Source organism: Pelmatolapia mariae, linkage group LG15, assembly GCF_036321145.2.
Source record: "Pelmatolapia mariae isolate MD_Pm_ZW linkage group LG15, Pm_UMD_F_2, whole genome shotgun sequence".
Classification (NCBI taxonomy): domain Eukaryota; kingdom Metazoa; phylum Chordata; class Actinopteri; order Cichliformes; family Cichlidae; genus Pelmatolapia; species Pelmatolapia mariae.
In genome coordinates, this window is record NC_086240.1 from 32,795,714 (window position 1) to 32,819,650 (window position 23,937).

General features: G+C 39.8%; 2 protein-coding genes across 2 annotated transcripts in view; one reads left to right on the forward strand and one right to left on the reverse strand.

Moving 5' to 3' along the window:
• Window positions 1–710: 710 nt before the first annotated feature.
• On the forward strand, window positions 711–15,410 carry cfap206 (cilia and flagella associated protein 206). Its single transcript, XM_063496280.1, has 12 exons — window positions 711–818; window positions 899–982; window positions 2,774–2,864; window positions 4,174–4,362; window positions 4,794–4,961; window positions 6,951–7,165; window positions 8,899–9,018; window positions 9,196–9,394; window positions 9,516–9,656; window positions 12,121–12,314; window positions 12,458–12,601; window positions 15,189–15,410. Exons 1-12 carry the CDS (start codon window positions 711–713, stop codon window positions 15,408–15,410), a joined length of 1,875 nt encoding a protein of 624 aa, XP_063352350.1.
• A 723-nt stretch (window positions 15,411–16,133) lies between these two features.
• kcnk10a (potassium channel, subfamily K, member 10a) overlaps window positions 16,134–23,937 on the reverse strand; it is a 30,572-nt gene continuing 22,768 nt past the window's right edge. The window contains exons 5-7 of the mRNA XM_063496302.1: window positions 22,534–22,726; window positions 19,405–19,547; window positions 16,134–19,028 (exon numbers count right to left, since the gene is read on the reverse strand). Coding sequence (XP_063352372.1) covers window positions 18,351–19,028; window positions 19,405–19,547; window positions 22,534–22,726 — 1,014 coding nt within the window. The 3' untranslated portion in view covers window positions 16,134–18,350. The remainder of the gene's footprint in view (window positions 19,029–19,404; window positions 19,548–22,533; window positions 22,727–23,937) is intronic.

Below are 23,937 nucleotides of genomic sequence, written 5' to 3' on the forward strand. Positions count from 1 at the left end.
TATCTATCTATCTATCTATCTATCTATCTATCTATCTATCTATCTATCTATCTATCTATCTATCTATCTATCTATCTATCTATCTATCTATCTATCTATCTATCTATCTATCTATCTATCTATCTATCTATCTATCTATCTATCTATCTATCTATCTATCTATCTATCTATCTATCTATCTATCTATCTATCTATCTATCTATCTATCTATCTATCTATCTATCTATCTATCTATCTATCTATCTATCTATCTATCTATCTATCTATCTATCTATCTATCTATCTATCTATCTATCTATCTATCGTAATCTTGAAGCATTAATGCCATTAGATATGAATGGATACAGAAATGCGCCCCCCAGCAGCATGGTCTCTTGCTGTGCCGCTTCTCTGCACTCGTAATTGGTCATCTGACACGTGTCACCCTCTCCACGTGTTCTGAAGCGATACAGACCCTGAATGCAGCCAAAACATCTAAACACGAGTCACGGTAAAAGCTCTTTCCCTTATTCGAGTCTTGTTGGCTCTGGTGTGTATGCTTTTATTTTATTTTATTTTATTTTTGTATTTTTTTCCCCAGAACTCAAATGACGAAGAGCATTGTTTAACTGCAGCGCACTCTAGTGGACACCTAAAATGAGTCTTAGCAAATTTGCACCGTTACTATGGCAACTGCTTATCAACAATCCGCCGTAGGTCTGCCGGTAGAAATGTCTCAGGCTGGTGCGGAAACCCTGCTTAAAACCGTAATCGGGCACATTGTGCACGAGTGCAGGCTGAGGGGAGATGCGGTGTCGGAGACGCTGGCAGCTTTTATGGTCGGTAAAGCAAAGTAAGCACTAGTCGTTGAGCTAACGCTGCTGCTGTACACGTTCATGATGCTTTCAAACATCCACAGGTGACTGCTGTGGTGCTGGACCCAAGAAATGGCTTTAATGTTGACAGGACCCTTACTAAAGATGATGTTCAAAAACTCGAAGAGGTGAGCTGCTTTATTTCTTTTTCTAATTGGTTTTAGTGGTTCTGAAAATCACTGTGTATGTTTGAGTCGAAATTCTGTTCTGTTACAAAATTAGGAGGTAGAAGGGGGCTTCCCACGATGCACTGCATTTCTTCGCCATTTAGTGAGGGTTATGGGAGAAAGGCCAAGAGTTAGACGTATTCTTTTAACAGGAGGCAACTTCAAACAGGGAGTGGCAGCTGCGCTCTCCTCTTCTGCGTCCTGATTTTTTAGATCCTGTTTTTTTTGTGGCTATTTCATTTACTTCTGTAGTTTCTGTTTTTTCCCCTTGTTTTTGATTTCTCTTGATGACTATTATTCTTGCTCAATAATGACAGCAAAGCCTATTTTTTCATTAACATATATTACACTTGTTACTGCTGAATCTGACTTCACCCCTTCTTCGAAAGCTTTTGGTGTAAGACTAACACAAGCAATGATGGTAATCTATTCAGTTCAATTTATTTTTATTAATACGGCACCAAATCACAACAACAGTCGCCTCAAGATGCCTTATATTGTAAGGTAGACCCTACAATAACACATACAGAGAAAAACCCATCAATCATATGACCCCCTATGACCAAGCACTTTGGCGACAGCAGGAAGGAAAAATTCCCTTTAACAGGAAGAAACCTCCAGCAGAACCAGGCTCAGGGAGGGGCGGCCATCTGCTGCGACTGGTTGGGGTGAGAGAAGGATGACAGGATAAAAGACATGCTGTGGAAGAGAGCCAGAGATTAATAACAAGTATGATTCAATGCACAGAGGTCTGTTAACACATAGAGAGTGAGAAAGGTGACTGAAGAAGAAATAGTCAATGCATCATGGGAATCCCTCAGCAGCCTACACCTATTGCAGCATAACTAGGGGAGGATTCAGGGTCACCTGGTCCAGCCCCTCCTTTAGCGAAAAGGAATGTGTGAAGCCTAATCTTAAAAGTAGAGATAGTATCTGTCTCCCGAATCCAAACTGGAAGCTGGTTCCATAGAAGAGGGGCCTGAAAACTGAAAAAGGCTCTGCCTCCCGTTCTAGTTTTAAATACTCCAGGAACAACAAGTAAGCCTGCAGTGCGAGAGCGAAGTGCTCTAATAGGGTGATATGGTACTATCAGGTCATTAAGATAAGATGGGGCCTGATTATTTAAGACCTTGTATGTGAGGAGCAGGATTTTGAATTTAATTCTGGATTTAACAGGGAGCCAGTGAAGGGAAGCCAAAACAGGAGAAATATGCTCTCTCTTTCTAGTCCCTGTCAGTACTCTTGCTGCAGCATTTTGGATTAACTGAAGGCTTTTCAGCGAGTTTTTAGGACATGCTGATAATAAAGAATTACAGTAGTCCAGCCTAGAAGTAATAAATTCATCAACTAGTTTTTCAACATCACTCTGAGACAGTATATTTCTAACTTTAGAGATGTTGCGCAAATGGAAGAAAGCAGTCCTACATATTTGTTTAATGTGTGCATTGAAGGACATATCCTGGTCAAAAATGACTCCAAGGTTCCTCACAGTGTTACTGGAGGCCAAGGTAATGTCATCCAGAGTAAGAATCTGGTTAGATACCATATTTCTAAGATTTTCAGGGCTGAGTAAAATAACCTCAATTTGATCTGAATTAAGAAACAGAAAATTAGAGGTCATCCAAGTCTTTAAGACATTCCTGCAGTTTAACTAATTGGTGTGTGTGTGTGTTATCTGGCTTCATGGATAGATAAAGTTGTGTGTCATCTGCATAGCAGTGAAAATGTCTCCCTCTGCAACATGTCTTCCAGCTGTGTCTGGATAAACTCACAGAAAAGTGCAGCCCATCCCTTGACACTATCAAAATGCAGGTGTACTTTAGCATGAATTATACCACGAAATGTAAGTATAAGCTCATTCTGATTTTATGTGGCACCAATACATGTATGTAATATATGTTAAGTTTGCTAGAGGTTGTTAAATTTTTTTTTTAGCTTTATTTTACTATACAACATCTGTCTAGTTTCTAGGGTGACGTCTACAAATGCGAATGACCAATTATTAGCATCTATCTAGTTTCATCTGCTTATCTGGGTTCGGGTTGCAGAGGCCAGCAGTCTAAGCAGAGAAGCTCAGCCCTAACTCTCACCAGCTACTTATTCAAGCTTATCCAGGTGACATAATCTTTTCAGCATGTCCTCGGTCTACCCATGGTCTCCTCCTGGTGGGACATGCCTGGAACACCTCACCGAGGAGGCATCCTAGCCAGATACCTGACCCACCTGGTTGGTTTCGATGTGGAGGAGTAGTAACTCTACTCTGAGGCCCTCTCAAATGACTTAACTCCTGTTTCTAAGGGAGAGGCCAGCCACCCTTTGAAGAAAGCTTATTCCTGTCGCTTGTATCTGTTATCTCATTCTTTTAGTCCCTACCCAGAACTCGTAACCATAGTTCAGGACCAATACAGCGTCCACATTACTGCAGCCGCAGCCCCAATCCATCTGCCAATCTCCCACTTCCCCCTCAAACTGAGATTCTTCACTCCTTTTATCTGGGGGCTACTTTTATCGGCTTTTCAACTCTATTTTTCAGGGTAGAGAACGATGCCTTTTTCAACAGTAGGTTTTCAGTAGGTATGCAGGGGGAGGACCTAATGCTTTCCATGTCTTCATGTGCAGCTGCTTCGTAACAAATAAATGGCATACCTAGTGCTGAAATCATTAAAATCCTCCCATTGTTGCAGTCTTGTCCTATTTGTAGCACAAGTGTTTCTCTTTGCCATTACATATTTTTTGTTCTTTACAGATCAAAGTAGGCTATGCTAAGTTAATTCATTTTTGTGTCAACCAACGAGTCCAATAAATGAAAACCGCTGTTGTATTTCCCATTATCTCCAAATTGGGTTTATGTTTAGATGAGCTGTCTAATGCATAGAAAGCCTGGGTATGTTAAACTGCAGTTCAGCATAGCCATGTTGAACTTGTTTCACAGAGGCACTAGAGGTCATAAACCCCGATCTTAAAAGATAAATTTCCAGACTAGTTAAAACATGTGTTGGTCAGCTTAGACGCCTACTATCTGAAGCTGTCAGATGTGGGTTTATTTAGTCATGTTTGTGCTATTGCAGTGCTCTATTTGAGCCACATACAGACTTCAGACTGCAAAACCTTGCCACAATGACTTTTGGTGATGACCTCGTGTGTTTGTGTAGGTGAGTTTCTTGAGGATATCCACCAGTCAGAAGAGTCCAAGCTGAGTCCACTGTGCAGAGAGATCACTGACAGCAGGGTGAAATCAAGGAAGGAATTAGATGGCCTTTACCATAAAATCACCACTTATATCCTGCTGCGCTCTGCTATGGGTTCGCCTACAGATACCAACACTATGGAAGAGGCTACAGGTCTCATACTACTTTTCATTGTTCCAACTACAGTGTCATATCTGCATACTGAAAATGTAATGCCACGTTACACCAAAGGCAGTGCTACTAATTCTAACCCCAGATCATTCAGACAGCACTTTCTGCTATTCTCAGTGATTCTCCAACATATGTCTTGTGAGCTGACTATGAACTTCAAAACATTTCTGATGAACCACAAGTTGGTTAATATTATGTAACATCAGACTTCCAGTTTAGAAAGATCAGGTTCTGAAAGGGAGCAAATTGTCAGCAGTTTTCTGAATGGAATCTCTTCTATTCACAAAATGAATGAACAATTTTACATAATATAGTGTAACAATTAGCTTAGCAGTGAATGATGCTGGTGGTGGTAATAATTATTATACATGCAGTGTGTCTAGCGTTTGACTTCTCTTCTTCCTCTGCCATAGCTGTCCTGCAGAGCGTCTTCCCTCAGGCTGAACTGGGAAACTTTCGAGTGGCCTTAAAGAGAGATCAGGAGCAGCAGCTCAATGAACTCACCATGATTGTTACTGGGATCCGACTCTTCAACAACGCCAACAAGAGGGGTGAAGAGGAGGTTGACATCCATGAACTAAGTACAGTTTTTATGCTTATTTTTCACTTTGCCAGCTTGAGATTGTTAGAAGACCTCTACTATAGATTTAGCTCAGTGACTGTCTCTTTGCTATTTGAAATTATAGGCAGTCGCATGCAGTTAAAATACTTAAAAAAAATTTTGTTGGCCGACCAACTAAATTGGCCGACATTTCACCAAAAATGAAATGTCTTCATGAACCAAAAAGTCCAGCTGTTTTCATTTCAAGCCGTAACACTATAGATCTTGCTCCATAATGGTGGTCTGTGAATGTTGTACCACTGGGCAGAGGGGAGAACACATCTGCAAAACGCAGTTTCAGTTCAGCAACATCCACTCTCTAAACCTGTGACAATCTCCCCAGTCAGTGTAGCTTTGCCCTGAGGTTTAGAACGTACACATCTTTTTTCTTGGTTGGGCTTGGACCTTTCTTGCAGTTTTCTTTAATCAGGTTGGTAACTTAAGTGTCCGAGACATGAATGAAGTGCCCTGGTCAGTCAGTATCTCTTTCAATATTCCGACTCTGGTGATGACCTGAAACTGTGCCTACACAACACTCTTTTGAAAAGGGGTGCGCAGCAGCACTGCTTCAGGTTATCCTGTTGCATAATCCACCAGAACTCCAGTGAAATGGCATCATGGTATGCGGCTGGAGTTCTGGTGGAGTGATGATGAGGTGGACCCAAAAGGAGAGAATCAACAGGCGTGAAACTGGGACTTCACAAAAACCGAGCCGTTTTATTCATAGACTGCACGAAAACACAAACAAAAGGCGAGCGGAGATAGGACTAAACTAGGTAGACACTTAAACTGGGGAAACTAAACACTAGGAACCTAAAACATGAAATGTGAACATGAGACAAGACGGGCTGGGGAGAACACACATGGGGAGGCATGATTGATGATGGAGAGCTGCTGACCACACCCTGAATCTATCACTCCACCCCTCCATTGCAGCTGAGCCACAAATCGCACCCCATCACATATGTATACCTTAGACGTTGAGGGTTTCTGTGGGGAGGTTTAAATGAGCACTGAACAGCAGTCTCGTGCTCGTGTCCCATTTGTCTCAATTTTCAATTGTCAATGTCTCTCTCAATTTTAATCTCAAATTTAACTCTAGTTTTCACACAGTCATACTTTTTACACTTCCTGTACTCACATACACCAACACATGCACGGAACAGGTCACTTTAAGACACCCCTGTTTCCTGCTGCCAGTCTGGGGTTGACTGCATCTGCAAAAAAATTTTTTTGTTTGTGTACCTCCTTTTGTTTTGTCTATGTCAGAGACAGAGAGTGGAGAGCAAATATCTTTAATCTTTAAAAAAAAAGAAAGTTTGATTGCCACTCTAAGGGAAGGCCAAATTGTGGGCAATACTGTTCGGCAGTGGCTGAACCTGCCAGATTCTGTAAATCTTGGATGTTCTTCTGGAACCCCTGCAGCCTGACACTAGTTGTTACATCAAAAGAGGAAACAAACAGGTTACTCACAGGGCTGGGCTAGGCTTCAGGCTCTTACCCAACTCCACTCTATCAGGCCTCTTTCCAGTGTCCTGGTAGTGGCGATGGCAGCCAGCTCCAGCTCCAGCATCTCCCAGATGTCAGCTTTGTGTTCTGTGTCCTGTGCTGTCACAGGGCTATCACGCCCTGACTCGGGCCCTCTCTTCTCTCCAGTTCTCCTCCTATTGTTCTTCCTTTCTAGTTCCCCCGCTGGATTTTCTCTTCCAGCCTTTCTTCAGCCTACTCGATCTTAATTCGGGGAATGATAAAGTCCAGCAGAATGTATATAGATTAACAAAACACACAGATCTAAATCACAAAAAAATTTAAACAAAAAATAAAATAAAACACAAATTTCACAAAAATATTTAACACATAATAGAAAGTCTGCAAATCACACTAAACCACTGCCTTGTGACAAAATTCTGTCTTGTGATAAATTCAGCTCACAACAGTGATATTTATACCTTTTGTGTTCTCTCTGCAGTGCCTGCAGTTCTTCAAGAGGCTCTTCCAGTCACCAGTAAAAGCATAGCAAATGAGATGTGTGTGACACAGACTTTGGTGTTCAAGTACACTGCTGTGCTGGAGAAGCTAAAAAGCTCTGATATTCAGCTGGGACATTCCGACGTGCCCATTATTCTCCTCAAACAGGCTTTGTACAATGGCAGACAGCATGAAGTTTTCCTAAAACTGTTACTGGTAAGGTGGCAGTAATTTTGTAACTTTAAAAAAAAAAAAAAGGTAAAAATGTGGTATTTTCATGGAGACTACACCTGTTACACAGTGATATCAGTCATTTAATAATAACAGTAGTACCAACTTTTAGTGCTTTGCAAAAGTCTTGAGCTATGAAAAAGAAATGGTTGCAGTAATTGACTAAAACATGTGTACTACAGTATATTAAGAAAGCTATTTGTTCACCACATGATCATCATGAAGCTGACCACTGGGTGACTAGCCTGAAAATAGAGACTGCAGAGGTTCACCCATAGTCGCTTGAAGTCACCGAATGTCATTTGTATGATCTCTCGTAGTGAAATCGCTACAAAAAGCATCCAGTGCGTACATAGCTATTCTGAATTTAAAGTTATTATTTGGCATGGCCATCTTTGTTCTTCAACACAGCTTAAACTCTGTCAGACAAGCTATCTTGTAATTTCTTTAGTCTTTGGGAATATTTCTCCGGGCTTCTCGAAGGACATTCAAAAAATCTTTTTTGGATGTTGACTGCCTTGTTCTTTTCTTTGTCACGATGATCACAAACGGCTTCAAAAGCGATCCAAACTGCCAGATTGATCATGTCCCATTGTGCATTTTTCTATTCAGTTATGCTCTCACTGCATTGACAACAGCTTTCTTCAGCATATTAGGTACTTTTGTGGTAGATCAAATTTTGATGGCACATTCCTGCATACAGTCAATTACTTTTGGCAAGCTGTTCAACACCTCTGGCTGAAATGCAGCCCCAAACCATGACACAGTCTCAATTTTTTTTTACAAGTGGCTGTAGACACTCACTGTTGTACCTCTCTCCCAACTACCTCCATATAAATAGACGATGACTTGAACCAAAACGTTAAAATTCAGATTCATCGCTCCATAGTCGCTTGTGGCCACTGATTTTCAGCTCAGTTCTTGTGGAATTTGGCACACTTCAGCCTTTTCTCCCTGTTTCCCTTTCTTAAAATTAGCTTCTTGACAGCCAGCATTTCTGATAGTGAACAGTAGATCAATCAAATGAAGAGCCTGTGTCAGTTTTTTTTACTGGAATTGTTCCCTTGATTTCTTAAGGACCTAACATTTAGATCATGTTTATTTGCTGTAGATTGCCCTGCCACTACCTAGACTTTCCTCCACTTGCCGTTTTTCTTAATTTTCTTCAGGACACGGTGAACATTCCAAAATACCCTTTTTCATACTTTAATGATTTGTAGGTCATTGTTAAGTAGCTTAACAAACAATTAAAACATTAGTCTGAAAATGGGCAGGTACAAGGACTAGACTGAGAGAGTGCAAAAGCAGCCAATATCCAAAGAAAAACTTTGACTTTCAGAAAGCCTGGAGGACTATTACTCAATATGACTTTAAAAGTTCGAAGAAACAATGCCTGCCTGGAAGCAACAATATTTGTAACATTGTTCTCTATGCTTGCAGTCAGCAAGCATTTAAGAGTGTAAATAAATTTTTCCACTATCATTGATTACACACGGACTAATGTGAAGTGTGTATTGATTAAAGCAAGATGCCTGCATAATAGAAAAAGAAGCCTGTACATTTTAAGTACACTTATAAAACCTGAAAGACAAAAGGAAAACCACTTCAAAGCTGGACCACAGACATCCACTGGGTATTTTAGGCTATTTTCATCTTATTTAAGGTGAATTTTATTTTTATATTAAAACATTTAGTGAAATATTTTCCTGTACCACCAGTCTGATGCAAATTCATGTGCTAAGCATGTTGAAATCCTGCTGAGTGACGTCTCATCACAGATGAAGCTGCTAAAAGAAACTGTGCAGTCAAAAACAGCAGTACCAGCTACAACAGTTTTTGTAAGTTGCTTTGATTGTTTTGAAGTGTTCTCAAGTTGTTACAGTTAATGTCTTGTTATATTTCATCTGAGGGAATAGATGGAAGTGTGTACAAGATTTTTTTTTTTTTTTTCTCCTTGATTCTTATAATTGTCTGTACCTAGAACCTTTATTTTGTCATTCCTCATTCTTTTTCAGCCATTATTCAAGATGCTGTCAAAGTTATGGTTTGAACTTCGGGATGAGGGTGAGTTCCTGAACATACTCAATAAAACCATGCTCAGACTCCAGCCCTTCTCTGCCTCCCAGGCCAGGATTTTCTCTGAAGCTTATCTAGAAAGTCTGTTGGAGGACTCAGAGGTGAAGACAGACGAACAGAGAATGCTTGAGTCTTCAGGTATGGCCATGGTCACCCACAGAAACAAAACTGCATTTTCCACAAGAGTTACAAAAAAGAGAAATGAAGATCCATGCTTTTGCCAGTCTTAAATGTGAGTGTGGTTTATTTTGTCTTCCAGATAACTGCATTGATCTAGCTCCCCTGAAGACACAGGAATGGCTTTTTCCTGAAACAACAGTCAATTTTGAGGAAATGCCCCTACAGTATAATGGATTCTGTGGCTACACACTTGTAACCAGAGATGGCCTTCTACTTCCAGGTATAATTCCAGTGTGATGGTTTTTAGCTTAGGTACAACAAATGTAGGTGTGTGGGTAAAGGCGTCAGCTTTCTTTAAAAACACCCATGAAGTTGCAGGGAATTATGAAGTTGTTCTCTGAATGGCCACAAAGATGGTGACCAAAGCCTCTTCATAGCTATAATTATACTGCCTTCCTGATGCCAGCCAGCCAGCCAGCCATGGATACTTCATGTCATTTTCCAAGACATGAAGTATAACGCTTGTTGATTGTGAAGTCAGGATTATGTTAATATGGCAAAGAATCCAAGAAGTATCCAAGTTTCCAAGAAGTCACTTGGATGAGTGACAAAACATTTCTCCCACTGAAAACGCTACATCCGGATGAACAGAATCAACTTTTTAGGATTTCCTTACCTTTATGATTGAGCATGTATCAAGACATGTTCTGCCTGTGTTTGCATAGGTTCTCTCTGGGAACTCTGGCTTCCTCCAACAGTCCACAGACATGCAGTTAGAGGGGTTAGCTAAATTGGTGATCCTAAATTGCCAATTGAAAGGTCTGTGTTAGCCTTGTATCAGATTGGCGACCTATCCAGGGTGTAGGAAGAGACTGGATGGATGGATGATGGATGGATGGAGTCATACACACCATACTCTGCCTGTCTCGTGCCCCATTTCATGACACACAGAGTAATATTCATTCACTTTCAAACTAATTATATGGAGCAGCATTCACCTACTGAGAACTATGCATATCCAAGGGCCATTCTTCCCAGACCTTATCATCCATCATCTTTATAGCTCATTTTGACAGGTTAATGGCTGAGGTGAGCTTCTAGGATCAGGAAAGATGGCTGTTATGCCAGCCTCACAGTAAGAAACAATTAATCCTACTTGACAATTTTATGACTTTAAGAGCAGTTGCTTCTACAACTTTGGTCAGTTTGAGCTGTCAAAGCAATTAAAAAATACATCAAAAGTAATTAACAGGTGCATCTTCATATTGGCCAGTTTCTACCAACCATATGTCACAAGCCTGTCAAAATAGGCCACAAGATTTCTTATTTCATTGTTAAGAGGTGACGATAGTTTCATTGTAATGCAAATGATGAGTGGCAGCTGAAGAAGAAGTACTAAAATGTAGTCATTGGCCTTCTGTGGGTGGTTGGAGCGCTGTTCGAATGGTCACCTAACATGTGTAATACTAATGAAAGTCTGGAGTCTCTTACCTGTCTGTAAAACTTGCTTTTGGCCTTAAATGTACTGCAGCTATTTTCAACAGATTTTTTGAATTTGCTGTATTTCAAAAGAATGCAATCCCTACAATCTAAATAATATATTTTACAAATCGTGTTATTCAAATATTTATTTATTTATTCATCAGTTCCCCATAAATTTCCCATAAATTTTGCGTGATTTATTCCCTACATTTCGGTTGAGGGGTCATATGATGATACTGCTTTGGTTGCACAGAATCAGTATACAAATGATATCAGTTGTTGATAATTCTTAGTAGTCTGTGGGAGCGCTGTTTGCATGGTTGCTCATTAAGACCAGGCTGAATGCTAACGACGTGTTAATTCTCTCCTACCTGTCAGCACATCAAGTTCTTCCACCTATGACTAACTAAATAAATAAATACTGCAGTATTAGGTTGACACTGATTTACAGGACATGTACCTGGTTTTGCAGTTGGACTGTCTCTTTCACAGCTCTGAATATTTTGAACCAGAGTATTAAAATGAATCATAAAGGTGATATACTAAGATTAGCAGCAGGCACTTGAGTAAAGCTGTCCATCATGTAAGCAGGCATGGCTGTGATTGTTGCCACTAATGATGTTATTGGAAAGCATAAATGGTGGGGATTACCAATAGTTTTAAGTGCAGTGCCAAAGCCTCTCCTACAGAACTATTTCACTGACCTTATTATTAACCCGAAATGTTTTATTCTATCACAGTACTACCTATCACTTGATTTCACTGAGCTCCTGTGAGCAACCCATTCTTTCAATGTTTGTAGAAGAAGTCTGCATGCTTAGGTACTTGATTTTATGCACATGTGGCCATGAAAGTGATTGGAACACCTGAATTTGCTTATTTTGATGCAGCATCATTCCCTCTTATGTCGGACGAGCGCGGCTCCACCTCGATCCAAGTATTAGGACTGTTAGTCAATACAAACCTTTGATGATAAGGCTAATATGAGTGTTTATCTTAGTGAAACTTCTCACCTATGTAATGAGACGCATTGATTGGTTAGTTAACTGGGCATTCAAAGCGGTTAGGATTCATTCACCCAATCACATAGGCTTCATACAAGCACTTTTTTCTATCCTTAAGCACCTTGTCTAACATTCACTCTCCTTCTCTGATGGGTGCATCAGGGGCAAGTTTGTGTCATTAACTTCAAATTAAATGAACATAGAGTAGATCAAAGTGAGTCTTTAGACCAACATTAAATTAATATTTATCTCTTGCAGGTAATCCATACATCGGAGTCCTGAAACACAAGGAGAAGCTCTATGTTTTTACCTCCAAAGAAGCTGCCATGAAGTTTGCCCTTAGTCCAGACAGCTTTGTTGCAGAGGTTGCAGAAAAAGCCAAATACTCCCCTGAACTCATTCAGCTCCTCAAACTCCACCAACAGTTTTCCTGTATTAGTCCATGCTCTGAGGTGAGCAGACTCTCACAGGTAACTTTCTAATAGCCACAACACACACTTCAAAAACATTTAATGAAATTCACAGGAGCTTTTAAAACTTTCTTATGTTTGGACAATCTGTTAGTAGTAACTGATTTCGACTTTTGGTTTGGCAGATCCAGCCAAGAAAGGGTTTACCAGTGAAGCCAGGTATAAAATGCGAGTGTGGCACTCAGACTGAAATTCACCCTGTGGAGAAAAACATTGTCAAGTCATATGAGTGGAATGAGTGGGAGCTTAGACGAAAAGCTCTCAAATTGGTGAGACACGTTCATTTATTTTTCTCACTTTGTAGTCTGATGTGTGCTAAGTGTTAAAACCTATAGTAATACTTGACAGTATTATTACTTAAAAGTATGACATTTTCTACAAACAGCGTTAGGTAATATATTAAACTTGGGTTGCTTGTAACCTTTTTCAGAGAGACGTGTTTGTCATTCATTTAAAATGTACAATGTAAACTGTTCTGTTTTTGAATGATTCATGAATGTGAAAAGACTTATCAGCAGTAGCAGAATATCAAAAGGCACAGAACATATGAGCACTGTTTCCAATAGTAGCATTGGAACAGTTGAGAGGCCACCCTGCCTGGAGCTGTCCAGTGGATTGCACAGATTTGTCACTTCCAGACAGGTTCAGCCCGTTTACTCACTTAAGAAAGCCACAATTCAGGGTGGAAAAAGCCACAAAGTAAGCAGCGGATCACGGCCTAAACTCGGCATTATTTATCCCACTCAGTGAGTCTACAGGTTAGATTAGTCTCACGTTTGTGAAAGGCATTGGAGGCAGACAATGGAGATGGAGACCCTCAGGAGCCCACCCGATGGTGACGAAGACCCTCAGGAGGCTTGGATCTTGGCACACTAGAGAGCCTCTTTCATCGCCAACACCCTGAAATTCTCTGTCAGCCACAGTCAATTGTACTCACACTCGAGTGAGTACAACTGTTTTACAGTTGTACAATTTGATGTGGTTTTATCAGAAGTTACATTTTCCTTCATAAGTGTCTTTTCTGATTGTGCTTGGATTAGTTTTTCAATTTTATGCTATAGTGTTGAATTGTTTTTAGTTATATAATTTTCTTGTCTACTTGATGATAGAACTTCATAGACCTCATAGCACCCCAATGACATGAAAATTAGGCCTAATAACTGTTTCATGTCATTAGGCCAAGCAGCCTAAAAACATGAAATGAGGTTCCTTATCTAGTGAGGACTTTTTTCTTTGCAGAAATGCTCATATTTACGCGTTTTAGCAGATATTACATTTGCCCGTTGATTGCTTCCATCATGTTTTTGCAGTAACTACAGTAAGTTTACTGTACATTTATACTTACTATAAATGCAGTAAGTTTATAGTAAGTATTTTAAGTGTCGATGTGTAACTTTGCTGCTTTTATTAAGAATGAATATGAATATGTTAATTTCTGCAGTGATTACTGTGCTTAAACCTATAGAAACCATTCCATAATTACATATGAATTGGAACAAGGAGTCCCACAGCAGCCTCAAGCTCATCTTTACCTGTACAGCTTTTGTCATTAACAACCCTTCTCTAAATGAACGTTGTGCTGTCTGTGTTCTGAGCCTATATCCAGTGAGTTGCAGTTCTCTGAGAGAAAATACCTTGTTGATACCAGTTGTCAGAGGAGAATGGCCTAATATCTTTGGGCTGGACAGGAACTCCAATAACCACTCATTACATCTAATGAATGCAGAAAGGTCTCTTTGAACACATCACACTTTGAATCTGGTGCAGTATGTATGTGCTCAAAAAAAATTACAGGATAGAATAAAACAGACACAATAGAAAATGGCCTGGTCTGATGAGTCTAGATTTTTGCCACAACATTTGAATGTAGTGTAAAAATTTGGTGTAAACACCATGAACAGGACAATTAAGGTACAGGACAGTTAAGGCCATAACAAACGTATGTGCTGAGAAACAGCACATACGCCAGGGCTGTTGCATTAATAAATACACTAGGGAGATAAATCAATGCAAAAACACAACCTTCAACTGTGCAATATTTTCTTTTTTTTCTTTTTAACTGTGCAATATTCTTCGTCTTCTTTTAAATGTGCAATATTCTAAGGCCTGAATCACTGTGCGGTAACCGTATTCTCACTTGTTCATTCTTATATACGGTCTTGTACATACTATATATTTTTTTCCTTTGTTTAAAATTTATTGTACATATATACTTCTTTTTCTTAAAAGTGCCCTTTTTTTCACTTGTACTGAACGGGTTTGCATACAGTTTTCGTTGTTTGAAAGCACAATGACAGTAAAGGTTGTGGTTCTGGAAACCCTGGATCCATCTTGCCTTGGATCAGCAGCCCAGGTTGCTCATGGTGGTGGTATAATGGCATGAGGGATATTATCTATGCATACTTTGAAGTCCCTTATTAGCAACCAAGCATTTGTTTTAAACGCCTGGGTAGTATTGTTGACCTTTCCCATCCCTTTATAGCCACAGTGGCTTCACAGTCACCATCGCAGTCCAACAGAGTACTTTTAAGAACTTTTATAGTGGATTATATAGGATAGGATTTCGAACTGGATTTTCATCATGCATGTGGAAGCCAATGAATGTGCAGCAGCTATATGATGCTATTGGACCAAAATCCTAAAAGGATTGTTTCCATCACCTTGTTGAGTATATGCTACAAGAACTGAGGGAGTTACAAAAGGCAAACTCTAACCTGGTACTAGCAAGATGTAACTAACAAAGTTAACTGGACCTTACTGTATTACAGTGGTTTCAAGAGTTGGGTTCTGTTTTGTTTGTGTCTCAATGTACGACTTTATTTACTGACCTTTCGTTTCCATGCTTCATATCCCTAGGCCAATCTTCAGACCAAAGTTACAGTTTCAGTACAGACTGACCTGAGTCACATGAGGCGGGAAAATGTCACTCAGACCTGGCTTCCTAAGAATGCTGCCTGTCAAAGCAAGAGAGATGGTGCAAGCCAAGTGCCTAAACCTCAAACCTTTGTAGCAGGTCTGAGAGGACAAAGGGGTGCACATGTTGTCAAAGCAAACCTGACCAGATCTGTGGATGATTAAAGAGAAATAGTTAACAAAATAAAAGTTGATGTAAGAATCTTGTTGTTTTTATCCTTTTTCTTTTATATAGCCTATACCTTCTGGACACACCACCTGCAGTGCTTTTGTTTACAGCACTTGACCCCAAATTTTTAAACCCTGGAAACATGATTCCTGGACTACACTAGACAAGATGCCTAGCTCTAGTTTGAAGGTCTGATTCTGTGGCACTATGCAGATCAGCATCCACTAACCCCGCTCTGTGATTTTACATGCCTAACAAGCCTAGGTGCTTAATTTTATACACCTGTGGCCATGAAAGGGGCCATTGGAAGACCTGAATTCAATGATTTGGATAGGTGAAAGAATACTTTTGGCAGTATTGTGTAGCAACTCTCACTCTCTCTCTCACACACACACACACACACAATTTATTAATAAAGTCTGTGTGATTACTTTCAGGTTTACGCTCCGGTCACAGCTGGCTTTTTTGATACACCTGGGGTATTGCATGTCATATTAAACATACATTATATCTTTTGTGAAGAACAGCAAAAACTGATCCAACATGCCCCAATTTCACCTTGTTTATCTGAATGTAAGTAGCTTCCCTTTTTAACCAAAGAGTCAGGAAGTGTATCTGAAAGTGATGCAGGTCTGTGTTGGATTTTTTTTCAGAAACAGACACAGGAAAGAATAACTAAAACTAAAACCAGGACAAATTGAATCTTGACATTTGCAAACTCATAAATAGCACTCATTTAGTGATCTTTAATTCCAAAAGGCAATCACTACCTTTAATGTAATGGTTGCACGGGAGATACTGTGAGCAATGTCTAAGTACATAGCTTGTGCTGCTTGTGCATCTTATTAACACAGGCAGTTAAAAACGCCATCCTTTGAAGCAAGTGGTCGTATACAGTCAACATCATACACATTATAATAATTTGTAATACAGCATGCCTTCTTGTTCCATGTCTTAGTTTTCTTTGTAAAGCTTTGCATTTTTGTATCACTTGGAAGCATTTTAAAACACATGTTCTTCTTGCATTGACACTAGCCTAGAGCTTCACTTAATAATGTGAACAGTAAGATAAGACAGAGTGCATACACAGATAGTGACTACATTAACATGAGGCTAGGAGCGGTGTTTAAAACAGTATGAGCATCATAATATCACAGTATGTTTTAAGCACGTTTTCTTTTTTCCCCTTAAAAGGTACACAGTGAGTACGAGACGATTTTATTTTGGGGGAATATCATCTGCTCTAACAGCCAATACCATGGCTGAAGCTGCAGCCGATGCACAAGTTCATTAAGATGGAGTACTGGCAATGGCCATCAGATGCTGGCTGCACAAAAATCTCCAACTGCATAGAATTTCATTGATAATGTCCCAAACTGTCCAATCCCATGTTTTTCACATCAAGATTGATTCTCCAGAGCTAAAATCCTTCCTCCTGTTAAAATCCATCAAAAAGGTATTAAGGCTAGAATTGTATGTTTTGGACCACGTTTACTCGTTTGACAGGTGTCACAGCCTATCAGGTGTGTCAGTCCTGGTGGTTCCGTGTTCCACTGACGTCCATCCATTTGAATTTTCCAGATTGCAGGCGAGGGGGTAAACCCAAGTCAAATCAAGATCTGTAATGTCACTGCCACAGACAATCTACACCTCCTAAATATGTTCGTTTAAGGTACAATAACAAGGGCACAATGCACACTGACAGTAACAGCAGTCCCTTTTATACTCTCAAACCCATCGTCTCAAACCATGTTTCATGGAGAATATGCAACAGACATTCCTCTTTCATTATGGCTCTTCTTCCATTCTATTTTCATTATTTTTCATTGAGAACAGGTATAGTTACTGACCCCTCATTCAATACTTAGGAGACAATATCAGGCCCTGAGATAGTGTTAAAAGAGGTCAGACATTGTACAGAGACAATGGCTAAGGTTGGGGACCATGCACAGACAACATGTGGCATGTTTTTAGTCACATTTAAATGCACATTTTAAGAATCAATTTTGAGTAGGCAACATGACAGCTAACAACACATCATAAGAAAGTCAGGCCTTTATGTTTTAATGTTCCACACAGCATTTTTTTTTCCCGTTTTCATATTTATTATGCTTGAGACACAGATGAAGTCACAGCACCAAGTTGTACGTCTGTGTGTACACATAAGACCTCATTTAAGACACCTCCAATTCTGTCACTGACATCCAAACCTGATACTTTCATCACACATCTAACAGTGCCAGTTCTGTTTTAAGTCTAATTTTTTAATGCTTACACCTTTGAATCTGGAGAGTGATCTGCATCAGCTTATTTTTACAATTTCGCTGGTTCTTTACAAACCACATCATCTGCATGGTTGGACACATTGGTAATTGCTGCCATGTCTAAATGTTTCTGGATCATTTCTAAAAGCTGGGCCCCATGTAGATGGTCAGAACAGTTTCTTGTAGCTCCGCCCATGCCAAAACTTTATATGTTTGTTTATATTTCATTTCAAATTCAAGTGAAAGTGCAGTGTACAGAAGAAACAGTGCTGACTAACAACTTGTAGTTGTATATGACATGTACTGTATACTAAAACAAAACAGAAAATACTTAGTGAACACTCCCCTTCCCACTTGGACAATTGAAATCTCTCCATGGGACACGTGCGTATCTTTATAGATTATAGCTGAGTACAGTACAATTGAGAAAAACAATGGACATAGCTGACAACTTTTACTATAACTTAACAATCATTTGTCAAAGAACAATGACAGAAACCCTTCCAGGTCTTGATTTATAGAAAGTAACATCTATGCCTCAGATCCATAGAGCCCATTGAATATGTGACCATTACTGTATATATCAAAAAGGAAAGGTTCTGTCCTTGCTCAAGCACACACAGGAATAAGGGAGAGGCACTAATGGTGGTATTTAAAAACCCATCTGTAGGATCATGCAGAGTCTATCTTAATATGGAGATCTGTATCATGGGTTTTGTCATCCTCGCTCTCTTTGGTGTGCTCCTGTATAAGCCCATTTTGCGGCTTGCAAGCTTCCACAAACAGTGGAAAATCCGACAAACTGGTGTTGCATTCCTTGTCTTCGTTTTCATCCTCTCCTTCGTCTTTTCTTCTTCCTTCATCTGTCGTAGGTATGCTGCAGTCAAAAGCAGGTGTGCTGTAACCGTACGCTTCACTATGAGGCCGGCGAGTTTCATCTGGGATGTTTTTCTTTAGGTCTCTATTCCTGTTACGCTTGGCTAGCTTGGTGACGGAGCCAAGGCGATTAAAAATGTTGTCCTCAGACATGGTTTGGGAGCTGGAGCGTCGGTCACACTGCTCGGCTCCTCGCAGTCGAAGGTTGTTTAGCTTAGTGTCGATACTTTCCTGGGAAGAAGTCTTATAGTTGTTGGCATCCAGACTGTTGAAGATGGCACGCCGTTCTGGGGAAAGCATGTCCAGGGACACAGCACGCTGGTCCAGGCCTAGCTGCCGTCTCTCCATGCTTCGGATGGTTGCAGCTCGCTGTAACTTGTCGTGGACTTCTATGCTCATGCGCCGACGTGTCTCTCTGAACTCTGCTCGAACATTTGCTTTCCACTCAGCTGCATGAGCTTTGATCTCTCCAACCTCAGGAAAAGAATATTGTCGGATATAAGGTTTAGTAAATATACTGCACTAGGTTCCCTTTACCTTATTGTGTGCACCCCACCTGCAGAGCCCCTGAAAACAGAATGTCTGTTTTCTTATCACATGGTAATCAGAAACATACTTCTCTCAGTACTTGGAACATGAGAAAAATTAGATTAGATGTTAATTCAAAGCAGAAGGGATTCTCACTGGAATATGTCACCATCAGAAATAGGTTGAACTGTAAGGATGAATAACTTTGGCAGGCAAAATCTGACTAAATACAAATTAATTTATATGACAGAATAAACAGCTGTATAGTAAAATTATGGCAACTTGGTGGTACCCAGATTAGAGGTTTGATGTGAAAACGTACCTCTTCTTTTGTCTTTTTGGACAGCACCCTCAGCCAGTCACTGATCATGTTCAACACTGCAGCAAAATAAGCCAGGCCACCCAAGATCCAGAACCACACTAGCGGTCTGTACCACTCCCGGTACTCAATTCTCCGGTCTCCACCTGATCAGAAAAAAAAAACTTTGTAACTGCCTGCAGGTGTCCTCTCCCGAACCTTTCAGGGATTGAGGCACAGACAGGGAGGGGGGAATTCATGTATTTTGTTTTATCTGTTTTGTTCTGTCGTCACAAATTACATCAACAATTTTTAATGGTGAACACAACCAACATAAGCACAGACAAAAAAATAACTGGCATAAGTATTTGTTATAGGAGCAGGTGTTGTTTGTTTCTTTATTAGGAAATTTCACAACAGGACCGAGGCCTTCATCCATTACAGGTAAACCTGTGGAGAATAAACCTGTTATTGGAGAATTGAGATTTCAGTCCAGGGCTGATTTTAATCTTTGCACAGAATAAAGACAATGCTATCTGATAGTTCTAACATAAAATATGTTGAATTACCAGTGTGCAGATTTACATACTGTTACTAAAAAATGTGGTTGTAAAGCTATCTACATATAAAAACACCAAAGTGGTGATTCAGTTACTCATTACAGTACTTCAGGCTTCCCAAAGTATTTTGAAAACTAGGTGAAGAGAGGAGCTGAGCTATCGCTTGAAGGTGTACTGAGAGCATCTGGCAGAGGCTTTGGTCCATGAGATCTTTGATTCCAGTCTCCAGGAGTGCGTCAACAGCACTTAAGGTTGTTCAGCTTCAGGTTATTTTCTGAGCACCAGTGGGACAAGTTCTCTATCTCTGCCCTGTAAGCTGTCTCATCTCCATCAGAGATGAGTCCAACCATGGTGGTGACATTGGCATACTTGGTATGCAGTCATAGGTGTACAGTGCATACAGTAGGGGGCTGAGTACGCAGCTGTGCGGGGATCTGGTGAGGGTGACAGTGGTTAGGGGTGGTGGTGGTGGGGCGAGTCGGACTGATTGAGGCCAGTTTGTGAGGATATCTTTGATCCAGGTGCAGGTGGCATGGGGGATGTGGAAGTGGTCCAGTTTGGTGGTGAGGATGTCTGGTATTATAGTATTGAACACTGAGCTGTAGTCCATGAAGAGCATCCTCACCATAGCTCTTTCTGTTCTCCAGATATCTCAGCGCTCTGTGAATGGGTGATGGTGATAGCATCCTCCATGGACCGATTTACTCTTTAAGCAAATTGGTGGGGGGTCAAGGGAAGGGGGTAGATAGCCTCTGATGTGCTGAGATACTATCCACTGTAAACACTTCATGACTACAGACTAGGGCTGCCACAAACGATTATTTTGATAGTCGACTAGCCATCGATTATTTTTTGCGATTAGTCGACTAATCAAATCATGCATCCATTGGACGTAAAATGTACAGCTTATTGCACCAGCATGCTTCTGCTCTTATATAACTATCATTAGCTTATAGCTTCAAGTGTTTAAGGTATGTGCTAACTAAAAATAAAGACAAGATGATAGTTTATCTGTTCCGAGTAAATATTTTGGAATGTGATTGAAAAGAGTGTGAGCAAAAAGGTTTATAAAAAAAAAAATCAAGCACTTGATTTGAATCAAATTATCACCTTCAAGGTCATCTTCCTGAGGAGCTCTTCCAATTTGCATTTCACGAGACAGACACCCTCTGCTTTTAAGAATAGGCTCTTTTAATCCCTTTCCTTTATTTCTTTTGGACAAAGCTTATGGTTAGGGCTGGACCAGATGATCATAAAGGCTCAGGCTGCTAGAAGACTTCCTATTACACAATGAGCACTTCTCTAATGTTAAAAAATAGTAAAAGTAAGACATTGTGTTAGAGAGAAAAGTGCAAATTGAATTGATAAATAATGTGTACACTATAAATCTAAGAAACATAGCTGCATGAAGGTATAATCCAAAAATATGTTTGGGATCTTATGCCTGACAGGTCACAGAATGGAGAATGGTGTGAATAACTGAATTATCCTTACTTTTCCAGCCTTTTGTTGCCTCTGCCGCAACTTTTTGGAGATATGTTACTGCCATTTAATTCAAAAATGTTGCAGGATTTTTATTGAACTAGTAAAATGCCTTCTTTAAGAATTTGAAATTTTTTCTATGTTCTGTTGTGCATAAAACTTAGGTATACAAGTAACTCCATCCTGTTTTTATTTATATTTTACATAGTGCTACAATTTTTTTAGAACTGGGCTTGTAGAAGTGCAGCTATAGTTGTGTTAAAAATACTTTGGTCAAAGCTGAAGCACTGATTCAACTGAGCTGTGCCGCTGCTCTTTGTGGATATAACCAGCTGAACTCAACATGATATAAGCAGATGTTACCTGAGTTATAAAGGCAGAATTCAGTGAGTATATCTAAGCAGCATGATCAATTTAAATTTCATTTGATGGCAACTACCCTGTTACACCATGAACACTACAGCCAATCTGCACCAGTCAACATAGTGCATCACTGTGAACATCACCACGCTGCTCCGGATCGATCCAGTGCACTTTAACCACTGAGCACAGTGCAATCAATTATCTAATGTATTTGCTTCTATTGTCTTTGTCTCTTACATCAGTCGTGTCTAAGAAGCACCAATAGAATTGCTGTTTTAAATGTTATTGTTTCCTCCATTTGGGTTCAGGTTTCAGGTCAAGTGCATTTATACACTCTGAATATAAACAATACTATGCTACCCAAAACCACAATGTACATTTGTAGATGACACTATATATTTATTTATTCTTTTTTTATTCCACTGGTTCTAAAGTTGATCTGGTCTAGAGTGCTTTTGAAATATTTCAAAATTCTCTGATGACAGATAAACTTATGTTAAACTCTGATGAGTGTTAAAAATACTCAGGACCCTTGTTGGATGATAGACTCACTTTTAAAATTAAAGATGAAAACTGGATTTTCATATAGAAACAAATCTTGTTTCTCATTCACAAGTTGTAAGATCTTGTCTGTGCTTGATTATGGGATAGTGTTAGTGGATTAACTGCTTTAGATTTATCCAAAACAACCTAATTGTTGGGTGTGATGTTCTGTGTGAATAACAGAGTGTGAATGACAAAGACTTACCTGCCACATAGTCACCTATTCCAACTGTTGTCAGAGTAATGACGACAAAATAGGTTGACTCCAGAGCTGTCCAGCCCTCAATGTGCTTGAAAATAACAGCTGGGATGGTGACAAACAAGATGCAGCCAGCCAGGATAAAGAGCAGCGTGGATGCCACACGGATTTTAGTCTGACTGATTTGGTTTTGTTTATTCTGAGAGGTAAAAACAGGAGAGGGAGAAAGAGAGGCATACACATTCTATCAGGAGTATAAGTTATTAAACCAGTCTCATTTTCACCAGGGCTCTAAGTGTGATTGTGATCTGGCAGAAGTGTTCAGTAGGATTTTGTTCCTCATCTCTTCCCACCTTAGATTAAGATGCTTCTCGGATGATCACCTTAGCATGGGAAAAGGCAATCTCGATGAGCAGGGGTGATGCTACTTTTATGGCAGCATCACCCCTGCTCATCGAGATTCCTCGTTCACCTTTTGGTTTCCTGTGCATAGTCCGTGCATAGTCATAGTCTTCCTGTGCATTTGTGTGGCTTATATTCTTCACTTCTGCCAGCCAGCCATCTCCCATTCAAGTCCTCCAATGATTGCGTCTCAGGAAACTTCCTAACTTACCTCTCAACATATTTCTGTCCATCTTTGAACTTTGTCAAAAACCTTAAATTGTTTCATGGACAGATGTATCCTGCACTTGCCCATTTTTGTGAATCTATTCTACATGGAATAATTTAAAGTATCTTAATAAGAATAAGTTGGAATGATTTTGTAAACCGCCAAACCAACACATTATTGCATAAAACAACAAGGTTTCAACTTTTTTAGTTTAGACAATTTATGTGTTAGGGTCTTGGTCTGTTACCCAGTTATTTTAATTGAGTTTTTTGGGCTTTCTGATCTAGTTTTCTTTATGAAAACCTGCGATTCTTGGTTTTCTTTGGATTATATCAATGTATCTTTTTCTCTTACTGTATCAATTCTGTTCTTGTTCCCTAGTTTTGTATATTATATTTTCCCTTAGTGTTCCGCCCTTTTATGTCAAGTCTCCATCATGATGTTCCCGTTGTTTGGTTATTTCCTGTTTTATTTTGGTAATCCTCGTTCCATGTGTTTTGTGTTCAGTTTTAATTTCACTAGTATTGTTTTCCCCTCATGAGTTTAAGCTGTGTTCCCAGGTGTCACCACTCTGCCTTAACCACTCTTTTGTGTATTCATAGTTGCAATCTTCCCCTTTATCTTTGTCTGATCAGCTGTTGTTTATCCTTATTTTCACTGTGTTCCTGCTCCCGGCTTTGTACCTGTTCTCATCCCTTCTTAGCCTGTATTCTGCAGTGTAGATTATTATTAGTTCCTGGTTTTCAGTGTTTGACTTAACTTTACCTTTTTGGATTCAACTACTAATCTGATAATAAACA

Excerpts from the sequence above, each read along its gene's own strand:
- cfap206 (XM_063496280.1), top strand. The coding sequence starts at position 711 with ATGTCTCAGGCTGGTGCGGAAACCCTGCTTAAAACCGTAATCGGGCAC. Across the intron at positions 9,019-9,195 it reads TACCAGCTACAACAGTTTTT|CCATTATTCAAGATGCTGTC; the intron begins GTAAGTTGCTTT and ends ATTCTTTTTCAG. Across the intron at positions 12,602-15,188 it reads GACGAAAAGCTCTCAAATTG|GCCAATCTTCAGACCAAAGT; the intron begins GTGAGACACGTT and ends TCATATCCCTAG.